The following is a 24,066-nucleotide window of genomic DNA, read 5'->3' as shown; positions in this document are numbered from 1 at the left end:
AGTGTCAGCCTAGGTTATGTGTTCAGATTCTGGAGTGGGGCTTGAACCCACAACCTTCTGACTCAGAGCTAGAGTGCTACCCACTGAGCCAGCTTGACTGCCCACAATGTGGCACCAGAGTGACTTTGCAGAACAGTTGATTTTAGCCAGGGAAAGGACAGGCATGGTAGCTCACTCATATAATCTGCAAATGTGATTGGTGAGATAACCGAAGTAGAAAATAACCAATTTGAAAGCAGAAAAAGAGGGGACTTCAAGTACTCAACAAACGAACAAAAACATTTCAGACACTCCACAAACATCAAAACAATTCTGAAAATATTGCAGAGCCCACATGGAGAAATGTATTCTTTTATTGGCTGGTGGCCAGAGTTGGCACAGAATCACACAGGATGCTCCAGGTGATTGATGTATGATGATGTCAGCAATGAGTCACAATTGTTCAGTGGATAACTGGAGAGGAGCCATCCCAGGGTGCTGTCAGGCACCAAAGTGGCAGGTTGCTCAAGAGCAAAGAGTGGTAGGTCTGGATCAGGATCCCTGTCCACCCTCTCAGCACTGGGATGGTGATATTATATATATATATATATATTATATTTCTATATATGACAGTGTGTATCCTATTAATGACCACTTTGTGTACCGCATATTACATTAGTATGGAAACCCTTCACAGTATTGACCCAATCACTTTGGAAACTCTCACCATCCAACTCAACAGGGTTTACAGCTTGGCCGATTTTTGCAGGAGTGCCTGCATTGCCGACATGTTATTGGCACTGGTGAGCCAATGTCCACCGTCGATTACGAGCGATGTGCCAGTCACATACGATGCTGCTGGGCTCACGAGGTACAGCACACCATGGGCTATTTCTGTCTTTGTCCCTGCTCGTTGCAGCGGAATCAATTTATAGTGGTCTGCCATCGCCCTTGCCAAACCACCTGGCGGGGAGGGAAAGAGACGGAACATGATTAGGAAAAGATTACGTGACCTATCCGCTGTATGATGCATCATCAATCCATCTACAGGCCCCATTATCTGAGCGCCACACTCAGCAGAGATGCGCAGTCCCTTACCCAATTTCCGAAAGCCCTCAGTCCCAGATATGGGGCCTGGTGCCAGACTGTTAATGCGAATGTTGTCAGGTCCCCATTCTACTGCTAGGTGCTTTGTCATTGCATCTGTCAAGCAGGAGTGAGATATAGTCAGAAAACATCATGATGCTTTAAAAAAAAAATCAATCACAAAACAAGCAGTACTGCACAGGGAAACAGTGCAGGTTGCCTCTTGCAACTGGTTATTCTTTGTGTTGCTAATGATTCATCCTCATGCACTCTCATGCAAAGCATGGGTAAATGACTTGGTCGCAGACCTCTGTCGATCCTGGTCGAAGCCATACACTGAGAGGCAGGGAGGAGGCGTGCCAGACTGGCAGATGTGCGGGAGATGACCACCAGCTCCAGCAGACTCTCCTAATGTTCCCCTCGCTCACTCGGAAGATAAGCCTGGCTTCTGCTCAAGGGGTGTAAACCATCAGATCAGTTTGTGTGCCGTGCTGGGGCTCCAGATCCAAGTGGTGCTCTGTCACTGTGCTGCCCTCGTGCAAATCAATTCATCTTACCAACATGCACATCATGGCTCCAGTGCACCGAGTCTGGATGGAGGAATGGGAGTTGCATTTGTAGTTACCCAGGTGTAATGTTATCAAGTCTGACTGTGCTGTCGGAGGAAGTGCCCCGAGTGGCGGTCAGCTACTTTCCTGTGGAGGTACAGTTAAGAAGTTCGCCAGTGCCGTCTCACGTGCACCCCCGAAGGTGCTTTAACGCCAGCACTTGTTCAGTTTGGATTAAAGAGCACCAGTTTCCCCTTATCCCAATGTTAGAATCGTAGATCCACATTTGTGTAAACCAGTGGCAACTTGCAAGCTTCTATAGTGACTGAATAGGAGACACCACCAGAGGTCCAGCACCTAGACACCCACCAGACTCTCTAATTGTGCTGCACAGTATCATCATCATCATCATCATAGGCGGTCCCTCGAACGAGGATGACTTGCTTCCACACGAGTTCACAGATGTTTCAATGAAGGACCCGATGTTCCAGGCCTGAACTCCAGTTGAGGGGGTGGAAGATGCCTGTGCGTGAATTTTTTTAACGTGTGGTGACCATTGCACATCAACCACCACACGGGCTTGACACTCACTCACTGTTGCATATTGCTGAAACCCTAATGATAACATGGAGAATAATCTAATGGTTTTTTTTCTTTCCCATTTGCCTGAGTGATCAAAGTGAAGAAAATGTTTAAGAGTGAATATTTAAAAGGTGTTTTAAACACAGAAACAGGTTTAGGAAAATAAAATTAAAACAACCTATGTAAAATAGAAAATAATAGTCGAATATAAATGTTAATTTTTGATACTAGCTAGATCTGGTCTCTGCACTTAGAGTCTTAATACAAGGGTCATGATTTATACCGTATACCTCTCCAGAGCTCAAATTGTCACAAGTTATTCTCCCCCCAAAACCAGAGGTACTACTTCACGGGTGCTAATCCTCCAGTCCCTCCTTATGTGGCCATTGAGAGAGGCTGGACAAAGCATGCAAAAGGCATCATCACGAGCTCGATACTGTCCTCTCCCACGTTCCCACACACAGCTTTCAACTGGTGTCATTGGACCGCCAGCAGAAGGAGCCTCGGCTGGTTTTCCATCCCAGCCCACAGGTGCGGAAGACACAGTCGTGGAGATCGGTCACAATTCCTAAGCAATATCATTTCAGTATGTGACGGCATGTGGAATGTCAAATATAGAACGCCAGCTGTCTTATAAACACAAAAGAAATAAACTGGAACAAAAACAGAAAATGCTGGAAGTTAACTTCAGCAGAAGAAAGACAGGCATAACCTTTCATGAGAACTGGAAATGGAGAGCAGTCTTACACCTTCTGTAAAGACATGCAGTTGCAGATTAGCATAATGCCACGTATACCATCCCAACTTTATCGTCGCTGGGTCAAAATCCTGGAACTCCTTATCTAACAGCACTGTGGGAGCACCTTCATTCGATGGATTGCAGTGATTCAAGGCGGCGGCTCACCACCACCTTCTTAAGGGCAATTAGGGATGGGCAATAAATGCCGGCCTTGCCAGCGATGTCCACATCCCGAAAATGAATAAATGTTTTAAAAAGCATCCTCACAGACTGGACATTACTTGAAATGCTTGAAGAAAAAGTAAGTTGACTACATAAACCACAGTGTTGGCTGGGAGAGATTTATTTTATCTTTCTGTGGGTTAAGGGGCTTCTAGGATAAGGGGTAGTCCATTTAGGACTGAGATGAGGAGAAACTTCTTCACTCAGAGAGTTGTTAACCTGTGGAATTCCCTGCCGTAGAGAGTTGTTGATGCCAGTTCATTGGATATATTCAAGAGCGAGTTAGAGATGGCCCTTACGGCTAAAGGGATCAAGGGGTAGGGAGAGAAAGCGAGAAAGGGGTACTGAGGGAATGATCAGCCATGATCTTATTGAATGGTGGTGCAGGCTCGAAGGGCCAAATGGTCTACTCCTGCACCTATTTTCTATGATTCTATGTTTTCTATGTTTAGCATTCCAAAACCTGCCACAATTAAAGTGCAGAGGCCCTTCTCCCAGCCCTGTGTTGATCCACTGAATTCACAGTTCACACTGGCGTTTCCATTAGGAAGATGGAGCTCAGATCAGTGAGACCGTTCAGTACCTGCAGTACAAACTTACCTATAGCAGCCTTGGCAGAGCCAGCGTGGACCTGCAGGATCTGCCCTCTGTAGCTCAGTGTAGCAGTGATGTTCACAATAACTCCTCCATGGTCCTACGGTAACAACAAGGGTTACTAATGCCAGATACAATGTTCCTCAGACTCCGTACCTTCACAATTAAATTCCATCTCACTTTCACTAGCAGTTTTTAGTTAACATTAAGTTTGATGTTGATAAATTTGTCTCATTATGAATTTGTCTCATTTCCCACACATCATCTCTCGGTGAGATAGCAAAGAGTCGTGGGGAATACTGAGTTGTGCAACTGTGCTCACAGGAACTGATTTGAGGCCAACTGACTCAGTTCACCTAGGAACCCTCAGCCTGAAAAGATACACATCCCATGGATCTGGGTGACTTCCAAACATAGGTCATGGAGGCGAGAGGAATGGAAGGTTTGTTTTTACACAATGTAGGACAAATTACTTGTTTGTCTCCTTTTTCACCAATCGTCTCTCCATGTCCCATCCTCTCCTGAAGCTGTTGACCCTTTTGCTGGATGCTCTCGGGCACTTCCTCCAAGTGACTGTTCTTTATCTAGAAGCTTAGATGGTTGGTGTCGGACAGGCTGCTTGACAGAAAGGGGCTGATTCAGTCCTCACCCCAAGCCCACATCTATGAACTGGAACTCAGGAGCAGGAATCCTGGCCACCTTCCCTCCCAGGCCCAGGGGCACGAGGCCAACTGTGGCACTCCTACCACCACCCCGAACTAAGCACAGAGCAAGGATCAAACCAGGGCTCTTCCTTTATTACAAGAGGATTTGAGTACAAGAGTAAAGACATCTTACTGCAATTATATAGGGCCCTGGTGAGACCACACCTGGAGTATTGTGTACAGTTTTGGTCTCCTTACCTAAAGGAATGATATACTTGCCATTGAGGGAGTGCAACGAAGGCTCACCAGACGGTTTCCTGGGATGGGGGCATTGTCCTATGAGGAGAGATTGAGTAGACTAGGCCTATATTCTCTAGAGTTTAGAAGAATGAGAGGTGATCTCATTGAAACATATAACATTCTTACAGGGCTTGAGGGGGTAGATGCAGGGAGGATATTTCCTCTGGCCGAGGAGTCTAGAACCAGGGATCACAGTCTCAGAATAAGGAGTCGCCCATTTAGGATTGAGATGAGGAAAAATGTCCACTCAGAGGATGGTGAATCTTTGGAATTCTCTACCACAGAGGCTTAGTCTTTGAGTATATTCAAGACAGAAATTGATACATTTATGGATATGAAGGGAATCAACGGAAATAGGGATAGTGCAGGAAAGTGGAGTTGAGGTAGAAGATCAGCCATGATCTTATTGAATGGCAGAGCAGACTCGAGGGGCCGAATGGCCTACTCCTAATTCTTATGTTCTTATGCACCCGGTCTGTATGGCTCGGCTGATTACTGATATATCAGCTAAGCCATCAGGAGAACCCCAAGGACAGGTTTTAAATCAACAATGCTACCCAGCTCACCCATCAGAGACACAAAAGATGGCCGTCCCCTCCTTAAGGGCTGGAAAATTGCTACCCACGCTCTCAGTTAGAGGGCCACGCCATTAGCCGTGGAAATGGAGGAAGGGATTATTCAAACCAACCAGCCAAACAAAAATCCAGTTCTTCCACCAGAGCAAACGAGACTCACCTTCAGCCATCGCTGGTATAGGATCTTGCTGGTGTTGAAGGTTCCAATCGTGTCAATCTCCAGGACAGTCTTGAAAGCATTGAACGACAAGCCACTAGCAGGGCACAGGAAATTGCCTGCAGCACCTGGGAAAGGAAAGGAGGAACTTTACAAAATGAAAAAAGGCCTTCATAGCCGGATTGGGTTACAGCAAACCTTTCTGTGCACTGCACGGTTACAATTTTAACATTTAGAGCAATGGTATACATGAACTAAAATCAATAGGGTTGGGAGTGAGCACCCTGCGGATTCCTGGGTCATCGGGGGCAGGGCGACCCTGCGGATTCCCGGGTCATCGGGGGCAGGGCGACCCTGCGGATTCCCGGGTCATCGGGGGCAGGGCGACCCTGCGGATTCCCGGGTCATCGGGGGCAGGGCGACCCTGCGGATTCCCGGGTCATCGGGGGCAGGGCGACCCTGCGGATTCCCGGGTCATCGGGGGCAGGGCGACCCTGCGGATTCCCGGGTCATCGGGGGCAGGCCGACCCTGCGGACTGCCAGGCCAGGAGCCCTGTGGATCACCTGCCTACAACCCAACAACTTGTATTTACATAGCGCCTTTAACTGTAAAACGTCCCAAGGTGTTTACAGGAGCGTTAGAAAACAAAATTTAAGACTGAGCCACATAACGAGATTAGGTCAGATGATCAAAAGCTTAGTCAAAGAGGTAAGTTTTAGGGAGCATTTTAAAGGTGCAGAGGTTTAAGGAGGGAATTCCAGAGCTTAGAGCCTTGGCCACCAATGGTGGAGCGATTAAAATCGGGGATGCACAAGAGGTCAGAATTAGAGGAACTCAGATATCTTGGAGGGTCGTGGGCCTCGAATAGATTTCAGAAATAGGGAGGGGTGAGGCCATGGAGGGATTCGAAAACAAGGATAAGAATTTTAAAATTGAAGCGTTGCTCAACTGGGAGCCAATGTAGGTCAGCGAGCACAGGGGTGATGGGTGAGCGGGACTTGGTGCGGGTTAGGACATGGGCAGCAGAAATTTGTAAGTTTATGGAGGGTAGAATGTGGGAGGTCAGCCAGGAGTGCGTTGGAATAGTCAAGTCTAGAGGTAACAAAGGCATGGATGAGGGCTTCAGCAGCAGATGAGCTGAGGCAAGGACGGAGACGGGCAATATTATGGAGATGGAGATAGGCGGTCTTAGCAATGGCGTGGATATGTGGTCGGAAGTTCATTTTAACACCTGTAAAGTAACAAGAAAGGTGAACTCAGGGACTTACTGTTAACCAAGATGTCAATTTTCCCAAATTTCCGTAGTGCCTTCTCCACAGCAGCAACGATGGTCACAGGCTGCCTGACATCCACCGACAGGGCGAGACAGCGCTGTCCAGTGCCTGCTACGAGTTTCTTAGCGGACTGGATTAAAATAAAAGAGTTACTGGTTACTGCCGAATGCCACACACAAGGGCCTTCAAAGCCACTGCTCCCTTCGTATGGATGTCGTGGATATTAATTTGGATGAATTTGTAGGATATTGTGGCTTTGCAGGATCAATACGCTTATCAGTCAGCGCATGGACTGTTTCACTACACACCGGTGAAAACAACTCAGCCTGGGTGCATCTTTCCCAAATGAGAATTCTGATAATCTGGAGGGATTTAGGCCCCTTGGTTAGAGAATTAATGAGCCGAGGGACTGCCAGACTTCTAATAGATACTGAACTCCTAACGCCTTATAATTCTGCTATCAAACTGTGAAATATCTTCCCTATTATACAGCCCAGTGACAGTATCATTCTGCAGTGCTGTCACAACAGCTGTCAATCAAAGTCCCTGTACCTGTCATCGGTGCATTTTCTATTTCACGGAGACTACAGCATGTAATCGAATTAGCAGAGACTGTCATTTCGTCGCATGGGTCAGGTAAACCATAGGAACAGGAGAGAGGCCATTCAGCCCCTCGAGCCAGTCAATTAGATCAAAGCTGATCTGTATCTCAATTCCATTTACCCGCCTTTGCTCCCTAACCCTTGGTACCTTTACCTAATAAAAAAAATCAATCTCAGTACTGAAAGCTCCAACTGACCCAGAATTTGAAAAGACAGTTCCAGATTTCTACCACTGTGTGTGGAAGAAGTGCTTCCTGATTTAACTCCTGAACTGCCTAGCTCTAACTTTAAGGTTATGCTCCCTTGTTCTGGATTCCCACACAAGATAGTTTCTATCTACTCTAGCTAATCCTTGTATCATTTTGAACACCACGATCAGATCATCTTCAATCGCCCAGCTCAGGAGGGAACTGTAAGCACAGAATGAATTGTAGCCGAAACGATTTTAGTGGGGTTCTAAAAACTAATTAAGAGCACGCGGGAAAGAAAGCTTGTCACTGGCAACAGTAACATGGCACTTGGACAGATTGCCGACACCCCCGGATCAATAGAAAACAAGTCTGAACACACAAATACCGCAGAATTCATCTTGTTCCTCTCCGTCCTTGCAAACTACCACCTCGTCTCCAACCTCCTTTTCCTCTCCAAAGTCCTTGAACGTATCGTTGCCTCCCAAATCCGTGCCCATCTTTTCCGCAATTCTATGTTTGAATTCCTCCAATCCGATTTCCGCCCGCCACAGTTCCGAAACGGCTCCCATCAAAGTCACAAATGACATCCTTTGTGACTGTATCAAAGGCAAACTATCCCTCTTCGTCCTTTTTGACTTATCTGCAGTCTTTGATACGGTTGACTACTCTATCCTTCTCCAACACCTCTCCACTGTCGTCCAGCTGGGTGGGACTGCACTCTCCTGGTTCCATTCTTATCTATCTAATCATAGTCAGAGAATCACCTGCAATGGCTTCTCTTCCCACTCCCGCATCGTTACCTCTGGTGTCCCCCAAGAGTCTATCCTTGACCCCTCCTATTTCTCATCTACATGTTGTCCCTTGGCGACAGCATCCGGAAACACAGCGTTTTTCCCCAGCTCTACCTCACTACCACTTCACGGTCTCTAAATTGTCAGACTGCTTGTCTAACATCCAGTTCAGGATGAGCAGAAATTTTTTCCAGTTGAATATTGGGACGACCGAAGCCATTGTTTTCGTTCCCCGGCACAAACTCCGTTCCCTAGTCACTGACTCCATCCCTCTCTCCAACTCCTGTCTGAGGCTGAACCAGACTGTTTGCAACCTCAGTGTCATATTTGACCTTGAAATGAGCTTTCAACCACATATCCGCAGCATAACTAAGACCGTCTATTTCCACCTCCATAACATCGCCCGTCCCCACTCTTGCCTCAGCTCATCAGCTGCTGAAGCCCTCAACCAAGCCTTTGTTACCTCTAGACTTCATTATTCCAACATATTCTACCCTATGTAAACTGGAGGTGATCCAAAACTCAGCTGCCCGTGTCCAAACTTGCACCAAATCCCGCTCACCCATCATCTCTGTGCTCGCTGACCTACATTAGCTTCCGGTTAAGGAACGCCTCAATTTCAAAATTCTCATCTTTATTTTCACATCCCTCCATGGCCCCGACCCTCCCTATCTCTGTAATCTCCTCTAGCCCCACAACCCCACCCACCCCCATAGATGTCTGCGCTCCTCTAATTCTGCCCTCTTGAGCATCCCTGATTATAATTGCTCAACCATTGGTGGCCGTGTCTTCTGTTGCCTAAGCCCCAAGCTCTGGAACTCGCTGCCTAAACCTCTCCGCCTCTCCTTCCTCCTTCAAGACGCTCCTTTGTCCCTACCTTTTTGACCAAGCTTTCGGTCACCTGTGCTAATTTCTACTTATATGGCTCAGTGTCAAATTTTTAATCTCATAATACTCCTGTGTAGAGCCTTGGGACTTTCCACTACATTAAAAGGTACTATATAAATACAAGGTTGTTAATATTCTGTGCATTTGAGGATAAATATTAAGATGATAGAGAATGCAAGCACATTATTTTGGGGATTAATGTCACAGCAGCTTAACTTTATTTAAAACACAACAATACTTAAATAAAAAGACAGCTGTGATAATAACAGAACCGACAGTGCGAGAGATGAAAGAGGAGTGATTTAAAGATTAACCAGCCAAAGCCAACAAATGTGGAAAATGAAGCGAGGTGATGTTACAAACATTAGCACGAGGTGTTATTTTGTGGATTAATGTCTCCAGTGATGGCATTGTAACTCACTCTGCTCCTCTACCAGCACAACCCAAATCAAAGCATATATTGCCAACTAAGTGGATATGATAGATCAGTAAATTAAAGGGGTAGTTATTAGTTATATGACTTTGCTGTGTTTTTAATTTCAAGGCAAAGCCCTGCCTACTTACTGCTTGCACTCGCTCCAAGCTCCTGCTTGCAATAACAGTCTGACATCCGTGTCTGTAACAGAACAGTCGTTAAAAAACCTTTACAGACTTGAAGGGTCAAGAGTTGATGCAGAGTTTGTATTGATCTCAGCTGGGGGCTTGGCTGTGACGCCCACCTCCCCCATGGTGGAATAGCCAATCAGGTGCGTCACCACAGTGCAGATCCGGACCTTTCCATGGCTCAGGATCGTCAGGAAAACAGGCAGGAAAACTGGATGGGAAAGTGAATTTTCCTTTTTTTTTAAATAAAAGATCCCAATCGATAAATTTTTGGGCATGAAGGAAATCAAGGGATAGGGCAGGAAATTGGAGTTGAGGTCAAAGTTCAGCCACGAGAGGCTGAATGGCCTCCTCCTGTTCCTATTTATAGCAAAGTGGCACTCGTACACCCTATGCCACCCTATGGGAAACAAACAGATCAATTCTTACCACTTCCTACACCAGCTCCAGTGGTGTCATGAAGCTTTATTCCAGTGCTTGCTACATCTGCCAACATTGCAACCGTTGCCCTACCTCATCAGAATCTCTGCAATTCGGAATCCAATGCCAGACCCTCCTCCTGTGATGAATGCCACCTTGTCCCTGTTCAGGAGAGACAGAAGATTAACAGCGGTAATTGCTTTATTCAAATCAGGATAGCACCGTAACACCTCCCAACATCATCATCATAGGCAGTTCCTCGAAATCGAGGAAGACTTGCTTCCACTCTAAAAGTGAGTTCTCAGGTGACTGTACAGTCGAATACGGCAATTACAGTCTCTGTCACAGGTGGGACAGACAGTCATTTAAGGAAAGGGTGGGTGGGGAGTCTGGTTTACCGCACGTTCCTTCCGCTGTCTGCGCTTGATTTCTGCAGGCTCTCAGCGATGAGACTCGAGGTGCTCAGTGCCCTCCCGGATGCGCTTCCTCCACTTGGGGTGGTCTTGGGCCAGGGATTCCCAGGTGCCGGTAGGGATGTTACACTTTATCAAGGAAGCTTTGAGGGTGTCCTTGAAACATTTCCTCTGCCCACCTGGGGTTCATTTGCCGTTTAGGAGTTCCGAGTAGAGCACTTGCTTTGGGAATCTTGTGTCGGGCATGCGGACGATGTGGCCCGCCCAACTGAGCTGGTCGATTGTGGTCAGTGCTTCGATGCTGGGGATGTTGGCCTGATCGAGAACACTAACATTGGTGCATCTATCTTCCCAGTGGATTTGCAGGATCTTGCAGAGGCAGCACTGGTGGTACTTCTCCAGCGCTTTGAGGTATCTACTGTATATGGACCTCCCATCACGATGGTCCTGTCGTGCACAATGGAAATCCCTCTCAGGGTAAATAAAATAGTCTAGCAAGAGGGAGTCCAGTTCCCAGGAATATTTGCAGGAATGTGGGAATCTTCAAACAGAACTCAGATCTAATAACCCCAAATTACTGCATCTCATTATTCACACCATCTACTTTATATATAAAATAAAACTACTTACTTTAGGATATCAGGGCTGAAAATATAGGAATAGTTCAATAAACAATCATCAGTATCCACATCCTCAGGGATGTTGCCAATCCCAGACATGACTGTTGTTGAGGAATGGATTTAATTCCTGTCCCTGTCTGGGGGGTCTCACTCGTAGAGTAGCTACAACTACTCCTACACCAGGTGCAGTCCCAGAGGCAGGGCCCCTCGCAACCCCGGGACACAGTCCCGTAGACTCTGGGGACAAAATCCCTCACAGACCCGGAGGACAGAACCCCTAACTGACTCTGGGGTCAGACCCTGGGTACAGAACCCCTAACTGACTCTGGGGACAACACCCCTCACAAGCTCTAGGTAGAGAGCTGCTCACAAACTCTGGGGACTGAACCTCTCACTGACCCTGGGGCCAGAACCCCTGGACTGAATCCCTCAGAGTCTATGGAAAGACCACCTCACAACTGACTGCACTTTGACCAAGCAACAACACAGCACTGAGCATGCGCTGACGACGCAGTGCATCCCGGGAACCGTAGGCTTGGGGCGGATCTCAACCACATTTCCCAGAATTCCGTGTGCCGCTGCGGCCTGCCGGGTAAAACCCTGCTGAACGCTTGCAGCGGCTGAGGTCGGTGCCCATTCATTCATTCATTGGCAGGATATCACGCGGTATCGGTGCAGCACAGTGCACTCCAATCCTTGCCCAATGTCGCAACACTGCACTTTTGGGCTGGAGGTCACTGAGCAGCAATCAGTGGAAATCCTGACTGAACTTGGAGTGACAGCCTGGATTTGGGGCTCAACTCTCTGGAATGCCACTTGAAGCAACAACCTCCTGACTCACAGACAAGAGTGCCACCCACTCAGCCACAACTTAAGTTTGATTCTTAGCAAACAGAACTACATGTGAATTGCAACCTTTCTTGTTGATATGTATGGCATCATCATCATAGGCGGTCCCTCGAAACGAGGATGACTTGCTTCCACGCCAAAAAAAAGGATGAGTTCACAGGTGTTTCGAATGAAGGACCCGAACTACATCCTGAAGGGTGGAAGATGCCTGTGCGTGGATTTTTTTAATGTGTGGTGGCAATTGCACACCAGCTTGACAGAGCTAGGACTTGGTCCAGTGGCAAGGATTACCCAAGACAACTGCAGACCAGCTCTGCTGCATGGACCTAGCACACACACATATCACAGTGTGGTCTGCCCCTGGGCCCCGATCACATCCCTCCACAGTCTCTCGCCGCTCCCTTGCCCCGATCTCGCCGCTCCTGGTGTATCTGCCCACGCTCCAATCACCGACCTGGACCTTGCTGACATCACTCTTCGCTGCTGTCACCCACCTGCACCAGCTCGCGCTGCTCCCTGGAGTACACCTCCACGCTGCTCCTGACCTGCGTGAGAACACCAGCGGCAGGTCGGACCATAAAAGGAGCGGAGGTGAGCGGCCCGGGAGAATATGTATGTATGGCAAGTCTCAACTCACACCATTCTGCATAAAGTTGTTGCTGAGTTAGGCTTGTCTCGGGGAATCACAGTGAAGTTTTATCCACCATATCATAGTTCTTAGGTTGAAAGGAAATATCACTGAATTGATGTGAACAGAGAGTTTCTTGATCTGGAGAACTGTTGGCTGTGACATTCATGATCAATGGAAGAAAGGCACCTTCCCAACCCATTTACTTTTGAGGCACATCTAAACTAAAACGAATAATTATTATTGCTAACGAGACATTTTGAAGTAATTGGTTTTAATCTTATGGGTTTAACCTCAATCCCTAATGGAGTCTCTATTTCATCTTTCCTACTTTACAACAGTGACTACACTTCAAAAGCAATTTGGGGCGTCCGGTGGTCGTTAAAGGCGCTATATAAATGCAAGTCTTTCTTGCTTTTCAACCTTCGTGTATTTCCGGCCAAGCTCGGCAATTTCCGCCGTAGAGAGGCGTCCGCTTCCTGTCCGGCTGGTTGTTAGGGTAACTGCGGGTACGCTGAGAGCGCCAGTGCTGAGGGAACCGTAAATCGGCGCCGACATCCGTGAAAAGGCGGAGGGCGGCGGGTTTTCGCCGAGCGGCAGGTAATGCCGCTTCTATTCACCGGAGGGATGTGGGGGTGCTTTCGCCTTTTAAATGTGGATGGTGCGGGGGTTGTAGCGGCCTGCTAGGCCGAAGCCGGAGGCTAGAGTAGCGACCGAGGCGCGATGAGAGCCATTTGGTTTCGCAAATTGCAGCCAGGTTGGCAACGCGGCAGCATGAATCAACCCAGTGAGTGCGATAGGAGCGACGATAAGATTTCCTGGACCGGCGGGGAAAACTGTTCACACCCGGTACAGAGAGTGCAGCAACAACCAAACCCCCTCTCCCACAACCCAACTCACAGTGACACCCTACCCACCCACTGCAACCCACCCAGCCACAGTAACCCCTCCCCCACCCATCGCAACACCCTCCCCCACAACCCAACCCACTGCAACACCCTTCCCCACACATTAATCCCTCCTCTCCAACCCAAAGTAACAACCCCCTCAACCCACAGCCCAACCTCCCCCCCCACCCCCATTCCATGGCCAATATGGTGGATGGGGAGAGTCGCACTCCCAGACTGGGCCAATCTACATCTGGAACTGGTTACAAGAAATATTTGTTAGTAACAGAGTGTCCCTTGCCCCTCCCTTTTGTCCCAGGCTCCATGTCGACCAGATGAGATTGTGATGTTACCAGTGTGACTCCATCGACTTTATCCTGTGCTACAGATACTCGGAGTTGTGAGTGGCTCCAGTTTGAAGCTGGCAATGGGGTGATCAGGACTATCCAAAGATTGCACACGTTTCCATACTGAGTTGAGCTGACAGGTTTTTATTCTATTATTGATACGGTGTATATTAAAATTTCATTGTCTCCTGACAGAATTGGACGGAAGCTGACTATGCTAACATGGCAGTTTACTTCGATCATTGCATTGAGACACCAGATACTGTGGGTTCTCCGTCAGAGATTGCTTGGCATTGTATCCACCCATTACTGGCAGTAGCCTCTGTCAGTACCAGTAACACTCCAGGAGGTAGTGTGGATGTGTATCTTGAGCAGGTGGGTATCTCACAATTTCCTCCCCTCTCCTGAAGGCCACGTCCACTTTGTTTTAGGGTCGGTTACTATTGGGTACAGTGAGCCATTATTCATTTGTGAACCTCAAGAATAAGTGTCGCCAAGTTAATTGGTCAAAGGACCTTCCAACCAAGCCCTATCATCAAACATCTAACTGTGTATTTCTAGCAGGTGTCATTGGCATGTGGCTCCTGGCTGGTTTCTCCTCTTTAACCCTGAGACAGTAAGGCTGATTGTGTCCTCCTCAGATCAGCTAACTCAGCACCCCATCCACCACCTTAAATATTCATCATTATAGGCAGTCCCCCAGAATCGAGGAAGACTTGCTTCCACTCTTAGCATGAGTTCTCAGGTGGCTGTACAGTCCAACACGAGAACCACAGTCTCTGTCACAGGTGGGACAGATAGTAGTTGAGGGAAAGGGTGGGCAGGGAGCCTGGTTTGCCGCACGCTCCTTCCGCTGCCTGCGCTTGATTTCTGAATGCTCTCGGCAACGATACTCGAGGAGCTCAGCGCCCTCCCGAATGCACTTCCTTCACTTAGGGCAGTCTATGACCAGGGACTTCCAGGCGTCAGTGGGGATGTCGCACTTTATCAGGGAGGCTTTGAGAGTGTCCTTGTAACGTTTCCTCTGCCCGCTTTTGGCTCGTTTGCCGTGGACGAGTTCCGAGTAGAGCTCTTGCTTTGGGAGTCTCGTGTCTGGCATGCGGACTATGTGGCCTGCCCAGCGGAACAGATCAAGTGTGGTCAGTGCTTCAATGCTGGGGATGTTGGCCTGGACGAGGACGCTAATGTTTGTGCGTCTGTCCTCCCAGGGGATATGCAGGATCTTGCGGAGACATCGCTGGTGGTATTTCTCCAGCGGCTTGAGGTGTCTGCTGTACATGGTCCACGTCTCTGAGCCATACAGGAGAGCAGGTATTACTATGGCCCTGTAGACCATGAGCTTGGTGACAGTTTTGAGGAACTGGTCTTCAAACACTCTCTTCCTCAGGTGGCTGAAGGCTACACTGGCGCACTGGAGGCAGTGTTGGATCTCGTCGTCAATGCCTGCTCTTGTTGATAGGAGGTTCCTGAGATAGGAGAAGTGGTTCACGTTGTCCAGGGCCACGCCGTGGATCTTGATCTCGGGGGCAGTGCTGTGTGGCGAGGACAGGCTGGTGGAGGACCTTTGTCTTACTAATGTTTAGCATAAGAGTTCCTCCATTACTTACGTACCGTGGCTGCAGAGTGTACCATCTACAAGATGCACTGCAGCAACTCACCAAGGCTTCTTCGGCAGCACCTCCCAAGCCCGCGACCACCAGCATCTAGAAGGACGTGCTGCCAAGTCCTCATCCATGCCTTTGTTACTTCTAGACTTGACTATTCCATGTACTCCTGGCTGGCCTCCCACATTCCACCCTATGTAAACTTGAGGTCATCCAAAACTCGGCTGTCCGTGTCCTAATTTGCACCAAGTCTCGCTCACCCTTCACCCCTGTGCTTGTTGACCTACATTGGCTTCTGGTTAAGCAACGCCTTGATTTCAAAATTCTCATCCTTATTTTCAAATCCCTCCATGGCCTTGCCCCTCCCTATCTCTGTAATCTCCTTCAGCCCCACAACCGCCCCCCCCCCCCACCCCCCCGCGAGATATCTGCCCTCTTGTGCATCCCAGATTTCTGGAATTCCCTGCCTAAACCTCTACTCTCTGGCTCTCTACCTCGCTTTCCTTCTTTAAAATGCTCCTTAAAACCTACCAAGCTTTTGGTCACCTGCCCTAATTTCTTCTTATGTGGCTTGGTGTTAAATTTTTTGTGTCTCAATGCACCTTGGGACATTAAATGCGCTATATAAATATAAATTGTTTTCTAAGTGTACCATTTCCTCAATAATCGATGCAAATGTTTTCCCGACAACTGATGTCAGGTTAACTGGCCTGCAGTTCACTGTTTTCGCTCTCCCTCCTTTCTTGAATAGTGGGGTTACATTTGCCAAATTCCAAACCGCTGGGACCATTCCAGAATCTGGTGAATTTTGGAAGATCATAATGCATCCGCTATCTCTGCAGCCACCTCTTTTAGAACCCTTGGATTGAGGCCACCAGGTCCAGGGATTTGTCGGCTTTCAGTCCCATTAGTTACTGAAGTACTTTTTCTCTACTGATATTAATTACTTTAAGTTCCTTACTGTCATTTTCTCCTTGGTTCCCCACTATGTTTGGTATGCTTTTTGTGTCTTCTACTGTGAAGACAGATACAAAATATTTATTTAAAGTCTCTACCATTTCCTTTTTCCCCATTATAATTTCTCCTGCCTCAGTCTCTAAGGGACCAACACTTACCTTTGCTACTCTCTTCCTTTTTTTACATACTTGTAGAAGCTCTAACAAGCTGTGTTTATATTTCTTGCTAGTTTACTCTTGTATTGTATCTTCTCCCGTTTTATAATTTTTTTGGTCATCCTTTGCTGGCTTCTAAAGCTCTCCCAATCCTACTGTTCTGCTATTATACTGTACTACTATTTTCGCAACTTTATAAGCCTCTTTTAATCTAATACTATCCTTAACTTCTTTAGTTAGCCACAGATGAATCACTTTTATAAGAACATAAGAAATAGGAGCAGGAGTAGGCCATTTGGCCCCTCGAGCCTGCTCCACCATTCAATAAAATCATGGCTGATCTGATCCTGGTGTCAATTCCACTTCCCTGCCTGCTCCCCATAACCCTTATTGTTCAAAAATCTGTCTCTCTCCAACTTAAATATATTCAATGACCCAGCCTCCACAGCTCTCTGTGGTAGAGGATTCCAAAGATTCACAATCCTCCTGAGAGATGAAATTTCTCCTCATTTCTGTTTTAAATGGGCGACTCCTTATTCTGAAACCATGCCTCCTAATTCTAGATTCCCCCACTAGGAGAAACATTCTCTCTGCACCTACCTGGTAAAGCTCCTTCAGAATCTTATATGTTTCAGTAAGATCACCTCTCATTCTTCTAAACTCCAATGAGTATAGGTCCAACCTGCTCAACCCTTCTTTATATGACAACCCCTTCATCTCAGGAATCAACCTCGTGAACCTTCTTTGAACTGCTCCAGTGCAAGTATATCCTTCCTTAAATAAGATCATCAAAACTGTACGCAGTACTTCAGCGCCCTGGTCTTACCAACGCCCTGCAGTTGAAGCAGGACTTCCCTACTTTTATACTCTGTCCCCCTTGGAGTTTTTATTTCTCAATGGAATGTATATTCGTTGAGAATTTTGGAATATTTCTTTAAATGTTTGCCACTGCTTATTGTCATACCTTTTAATCTAATTTGCCAATCTATCTTGGTTTACGCATCCCTTATACCTATGTAATTGGCTATATTTAAGTTTAAGACTCTAGTTTCAGACTTAAGTATGTCACTCTCAAACTCAACGTGAAATTCTATCGTATTATGATCACTCTTCCCCAGAGGATCTTTACTATGAGATTACTAATTAACCCTGTCTCAATACACAACACAAGATCTAAAATATTCCATTCCCTGGTTTGTTCCACAACGTATTGTTCAAGGAAACTGGCTCTAATGCATTCCATGAACTCGCGCTCCAGACTACCTTTGGCAATTTGATTTGCGCAGTCGATATGAAAACTAAAGTCTCCCATGATTATTGCATTACCTTTGTTACATGCTCCCTATTATTTCTTGATTAATACTCTGTCCAATGGTATAGCTACAGTTAGGGGGACTATGAACTACACTCAGCAGTGTTTTCTGCCCCATGTTATTTCTTATCTCTACTCATACTGATTCTACTTCCTGATCGTCCGAGCCAAGATCCTTTCTCACTACTGTCCTTGCGTCATCCTTTATTATCAGGGCAACCCCCCCCCCCCCCCCCTGCCACCCTCCCTTTTTCATTCTGCCTATCTTTTTGAAACATCAAGTACTCTGGAATATTTAGTTCCCAACCTTGGTCATCTTGCAAATGCGTCTCTCTATTAGATCAAACCCATTTAACTCTATTTGTGCCACTAATTTGTCTATCTTGTTACGAATGCTTCGTGCATTCAGATAAAGAGCCTTTAATTTTAACTTTTTACCATTATTCCCTGCTTTCACCATATTTGCTGATGCACCATTACTATTAAACTCTGTCCTTTCCTGTCAAGTTCTGCTTATCCTTACCCAAATCGCTACACTTGCCGCTGGCCCGGTCGATTGTGCTCCTGGTGGCCCAGTGGCTGGCCACTAAAGGGCCTGCAGTGCACAGTGGCCCTCCCCTTTAATTGAAGGGGAGGGACGTTGTAGCCGACCAATTTCATGTCTGGGACGGGACTTGTGGGCCGGGCAATAAAAGTCCTGGCCCGGAAGGTTACTGCCTTCAATCAGGGCGAGGGGCAATTTTTCCCCCTATATATGTAATTAACTTGGCTTATAGTTTAACTAATTACTATTTTAAGTTATAGGTAGATTAAATTAAATATTTGCCTGTAACACAAAGGACTACAAGTAGCACCTCCTTCCCAATCTGCTCCGAATTCCCAACTTTAACACTCTGTTTACGTGCACTCCGTTTACGACCACTCTGTGCAGACCTCTAACATACATTCCAGGACTGCACCTTTTTTGTCATTCGTTCAGGGCGTCGCTGGCAATGCAAGCATTTATTGCCCATCCCTAACTGCCCTTGAGGAGGTGGTGGTGAGCTGCCTTCTTGAACTGCTGCCCTTGTGGTGAAGGAACTCCCACAGTGCTGTTAGGAGGGAGGGAGTTTCAGGGTTTTGACCCAGGAATGATGAAGGAACGGCGATATATTTCCAAGGCAGGATGGTGTGTAACTTGGAGGGGAACTTTCAGGTGATGGTGTTCCCATGCGCCTGCTGTCCTTCTAGGTGGTAGAGGTCACGGGTTTGGGAGGTGCTGCCAAAGAAGCTGGGCGAGTTTGTAGCAGCAACCTGAATATCCCAACAGGTGGCACAAAGGGTGCTTAAAGATTTAAAGATTCAAGTTAGGTGGTAAAGCATACTGAAGTGTATCTTGCCACAGCATCGTACCACAGGTGCTAGAAACAAGCTCCCCTCAACTTGCACCACTGGATGTGACAATTGTGTGTTTTTTCAAATCAAGAAATGGCTTGTGTCTCCACTGCAGGTATGCCCATACAATGTGGAGGATAGCAGTGTATACACCGAGTGGGATGCAGTGTTCTAACCTCTTTTTGTTTACAGGGAGAGCACATTCCCAACTCTCACATTGGGCGCCCCTTCCAGCCAGCACTCGTCAGTTGGCACCCTTCCAAGAAGGTTCTGGCAATTGGTTGGCAAACTGGAGCGGTGATATTTTGGTCTGAGCAGGGTGGGGATGAACAACAGATAGCAGCTGGCACACACCGAGCTGAGATCACCATCCTGGAGTGGAGCAGCAACGGCACACGGCTGGTCTCTGCTGATAAGGTACGTGACAGAGGATGTTGAGATTGTCGGCAGAAATGAATTCTGGCACAAGTGTAGTTTTAAAGAACCTCGATGGCAACACTCCAAAGGATTTATAAAGTGGAAAATGAGGAACCTTCTGCATTATTATTTAATGCATCATTGTATAAAAGTGCCCCATGGAGTCAATGGGGCCACTTAGCAATGAGCAGACACCCAGGGAGTCTGAGAACTGAGTCTATTTCCCCCTTCCGTAGAGTCTCCTCAGTATATGGGGTGGATTTGAAGGGTTTCATTATCAACAACATTTATATCATGGGGGCGGGGGGAAGGGGGAGAAATTGCGATCTGATGTTTCCTTCGAATGCCTCCGACCCAAAATTTTAACAAAATTACCTGGTGGTGCCGGAGGAACGTAGGATTCCGGTCGGAGGCCTTCATTCGCAGCCCAGTGTACGGGAACATGTCCTCCAGGATTGTATCCGTGGACCACCAATCCCTATGTAGTATTCTCATTGACAATAACGGGAGCTCTATTTGTACAAGCTCCGACTACTATCAATGAGAATACCTCCCTAAAACAAGAAACAACACAATAAATTAAAAAAAAAACCTCACATATTTAAAATTAATTGAAATTGAATGTAATTAAATGTTTTAGAAAGTAAAATAATTTTTAGAATTTTTTTTTATGTGTTTTTAATAGGGTTAAAAATGAATAAACTTGACTTAATGGACAGGGTTTTTAATATAAAAGTGAGTGATTAAATTTAATTTTTCTATGTTTTAAAACTCTTACGCTGGCAAAAGTAGGCTATATGCCTGCTTTTACCAGGTGTTTGAAGGACATTCGCTGGGCAAATAGCCTAAATCTCCATCCGATTTTGACAGATCGGAAAAGCCGGTTCTTGGCGCATGCGTATTGCGCTCTGAGAACTGGCATTTGCGAGGCCTCGTCGGGTGCACACGCACATAGTAAGCACCCGACGAGGCTGGAATTGTCAACCCAATATGATGGCAGGTCACCGACCTGAAATGTTAGCTTTGTTTCTCTCTCCACAGATGTTGCCTGAACTGAGTATTTCCAGCATTCTGTTTTAATTTTATATAGTATGGGTACAGTAGTTTAGTGAGAGTGGGACTGGACTTGCACCCCGAAGGTTGAGAGTTCATATGGCAAGTTGAAATTGGGTAAAATAAATCTGGTAATGTGTGGATTGGCACTCGAATCAAAATGACCATAACCTGCCGGATTGTCATAAAATCCCATTAATGCCCGTTGGGGAAGGGAGTCTGCCACTCCCACCCGCTCTGACCTTTCACCTGAAGACTGCGCTTGGTTTTGACTCCGTGAAAACACAACAGGAGATTGACTCATGTTAATAATGAAAATTTATCAATGTCGCTTTTGAACGATCCATTCATAATCATGTGACCGGTTGTGACTAGTCAATGATTAATGTTGCTTTTTAGCCAGGAATATGCCCTGACACCACCATTCCACCCCGGCCCTCCACACCGGGCACATGATCTGACATCCCCACCCCTATCAGGACCTGTCGGGGTCCTTTCTTGCCAGCACGTTCTATTTTATGAATGTGGCACAAACAGGCCAGTCAGTCCATCTAGTCTATAGTGTTTTTCTCCACAATCCACTTTGTTTAATTTCGCTCTCGTCCTCATTCACACACACCCTTAACTTATAGTGCCCCTTTTGTAAAGTGCTGAATGTTGCCAGTTTATGTCAGCAATAAGGAGTTCTTTCCAGTTGTGATGCGAGTGTGGATCAGTACTTTTAAGGAATAGGATAGAAATTTATTAAATCTACTTGATGAATATTTAGAATCCTGTACAAATATCGTGTTCTGAAGTACAAATTGATCATATTGTGCAGGGTACTTGAAACATAACACTGTCAACTTACATGCAGTCAAATTATCTGTGAAATCTCTAGATGTTGAAGATGGATCTTAAATCTTCTCAACACCAAGGTACTAAATGACTAGTTGCAATAGCACAGATTCAAATGTTTCCTTTACTGTTGTATCTTCTTTTGGTTGCTGCCAGGCTGGCGTTTTGATGGTGTGGCGGGTGGATCAGCATGGGCGAGTACAAGGATCACCGCTTGGTAAACAGGATTATGGCAAGCCCCTGACTCACTGTGTCTTCAAACCTCCTGCCCCAGGAGAGTAAGTACAACTTAAACTTCTCAGTCAACAAACACTCTTCCCAGCCTTTCTCCCTATGACACCTTGGAGGACTAATGTTTCAGGTATGAGGTCATCCAGAACTCGGCATCCCGTGTCCTAACTCGCACCAAGTCCTGCTCACCCATCACCCCGTGCTTGCTGACCTACATTGGCTCCCGGTTAAACAACGCCTCGATTTCAAAATTCTCATCCTTGTTTACAAATTCCTCCATGGCCTCTCCCCTTCCTATCTCTGTAATCTATTTCAGCCTCACAAACCCACGAGATGTCTGCGCTCCTCAAATTCTGCGCTCTTGAGGATCCCTGATTATAGCTGCTCAACCATCGGTGGCCGTGCTTTCTGTTGCCTAGGCCCCAAGCTCTGGAACTCCCTCCCTAAACCCCTCCGCCTCTCTACCTATCTTTCCTACTTTAAGATGCTCCTTAAAACCTACTTCTTTAACCAAGCTTTTGGTCATCTGCTGTAATTTCTTCTCATGTGGCTCAGTGTCAAATTTATGTTTTGTCTTGTAACACTGCTGTGAAGTGCCTTGGGATGTTTTACTACTTTAAAGGCGCTATACAAATAGAAACATAGAAACATAGAAAATAGGTGCAGGAGTAGGCCATTCGGCCCTTCTAGCCTGCACCGCCATTCAATGAGTTCATGGCTGAACATGCAACTTCAGTACCCCATTCCTGCTTTCTCACCATACCCCTTGATTCCCCTAGTAGTAAGGACTTCATCTAACTCCTTTTTGAATATATTTAGTGAATTGGCCTCAACAACTTTCTGTGGTAGAGAATTCCACAGGTTCACCACTCTCTGGGTGAAGAAATTCCTCCTCATCTCGGTCCTAAATGGCTTCCCCCTTATCCTTAGACTGTGTCCCCTGGTTCTGGACTTCCCCAACATTGGGAACATTCTTCCTGCATCTAACCTGTCTAACCCCGTCAGAATTTTAAACGTTTCTATGAGGTCCCCTCTCATTCTTCTGAACTCCAGTGAATACAAGCCCAGTTGATCCAGTCTTTCTTGGTATGTCAGTCCTGCCATCCCGAAATCAGTCTGGTGAACCTTCGCTGCACTCCCTCAATAGCAAGAATGTCCTTCCTCAGGTTAGGAGACCAAAACTGTACACAATACTCCAGGTGTGGCCTCACCAAGGCCCTGTACAATTGTAGCAACACCTCCCTGCCCTTGTACTCAAATCCCCTCGCTATGAAGGCCAACATGCCATTTGCTTTCTTAACCGCCTGCTGTACCTGCATGCCAACCTTCAATGACTGATGTACCATGACACCCAGGTCTCTTTGCACCTGCCCTTTTCCTAATCTGTCACCATTCAGATAATAGTCTGTCTCTCTGTTTTTACCACCAAAGTGGATAACCTCACATTTATCCACATTATACTTCATCTGCCACGCATTTGCCCACTCACCTAACCTATCCAAGTCGCTCTGCAGCCTCATAGAATCCTCCTTGCAGCTCACGCTGCCACCCAACTTAGTGTCATCCGCAAATTTGGAGATACTACATTTAATCCCCTCGTCTAAATCATTAATGTACAGTGTAAACAGCTGGGACCCCAGCACAGAACCTTGCGGTACCCCACTAGTCACTGCCTGCCATTCTGAAAAGTCCCCATTTACTCCTACTCTTTGCTTCCTGTCTGACAACCAGTTCTCAATCCATGTCAGCACACTACCCCCAGTCCCATGTGCTTTAACTTTGCACATTAATCTCTTGTGTGGGACCTTGTCGAAAGCCTTCTGAAAGTCCAAATATACCACATCAACTGGTTCTCCCTTGTCCACTCTACTGGAAACATCCTCAAAAAATTCCAGAAGATTTGTCAAGCATGATTTCCCTTTCACAAATCCATGCTGACTTGGACCTATCATATTACCTCTTTCCAAATGCACTGCTATGACATCCTTAATAATTGATTCCATCATTTTACCCACTACCGATGTCAGGCTGACCGGTCTGTAATTCCCTGTTTTCTCTCTCCCTCCTTTTTTTAAAAAGTGGGGTTACATTGGCTACCCTCCACTCCATAGGAACTGATCCAGAGTCAATGGAATGTTGGAAAATGACTGTCAATGCATCCGCTATTTCCAAGGCCACCTCCTTAA

At 46.6% G+C, this 24,066-nt stretch overlaps 2 protein-coding genes across 2 annotated transcripts in view; one reads left to right on the top strand and one right to left on the bottom strand.

Annotated features, from left to right (window-relative positions):
• Positions 1 to 335: 335 nt before the first annotated feature.
• Positions 336 to 11,708, bottom strand: decr2 (2,4-dienoyl CoA reductase 2, peroxisomal). The gene is made up of 8 exons (XM_070900854.1): positions 11,240 to 11,708; positions 10,290 to 10,358; positions 9,738 to 9,789; positions 6,696 to 6,831; positions 5,430 to 5,554; positions 3,757 to 3,850; positions 1,078 to 1,182; positions 336 to 942 (listed from the first exon to the last, which is right to left on the bottom strand). Exons 1-8 carry the CDS (start codon positions 11,326 to 11,328, stop codon positions 725 to 727), a joined length of 888 nt encoding a protein of 295 aa, XP_070756955.1. The 5' UTR covers positions 11,329 to 11,708; the 3' UTR covers positions 336 to 724.
• A 1,470-nt stretch (positions 11,709 to 13,178) lies between these two features.
• Positions 13,179 to 24,066, top strand: part of ift140 (intraflagellar transport 140 homolog (Chlamydomonas)) — a 215,267-nt gene continuing 204,379 nt past the window's right edge. The window contains exons 1-4 of the mRNA XM_070900852.1: positions 13,179 to 13,306; positions 14,136 to 14,315; positions 19,535 to 19,759; positions 21,806 to 21,927. Coding sequence (XP_070756953.1) covers positions 14,163 to 14,315; positions 19,535 to 19,759; positions 21,806 to 21,927 — 500 coding nt within the window. The 5' untranslated portion in view covers positions 13,179 to 13,306; positions 14,136 to 14,162. The remainder of the gene's footprint in view (positions 13,307 to 14,135; positions 14,316 to 19,534; positions 19,760 to 21,805; positions 21,928 to 24,066) is intronic.

The sequence above is a fragment of the Pristiophorus japonicus genome, chromosome 15 (assembly GCF_044704955.1).
Source record: "Pristiophorus japonicus isolate sPriJap1 chromosome 15, sPriJap1.hap1, whole genome shotgun sequence".
NCBI lineage: Eukaryota > Metazoa > Chordata > Chondrichthyes > Pristiophoridae > Pristiophorus > Pristiophorus japonicus.
The sequence above is the reverse complement of the archived record's forward strand: the minus strand, read 5'-3'. Positions and strand labels throughout refer to the sequence as shown.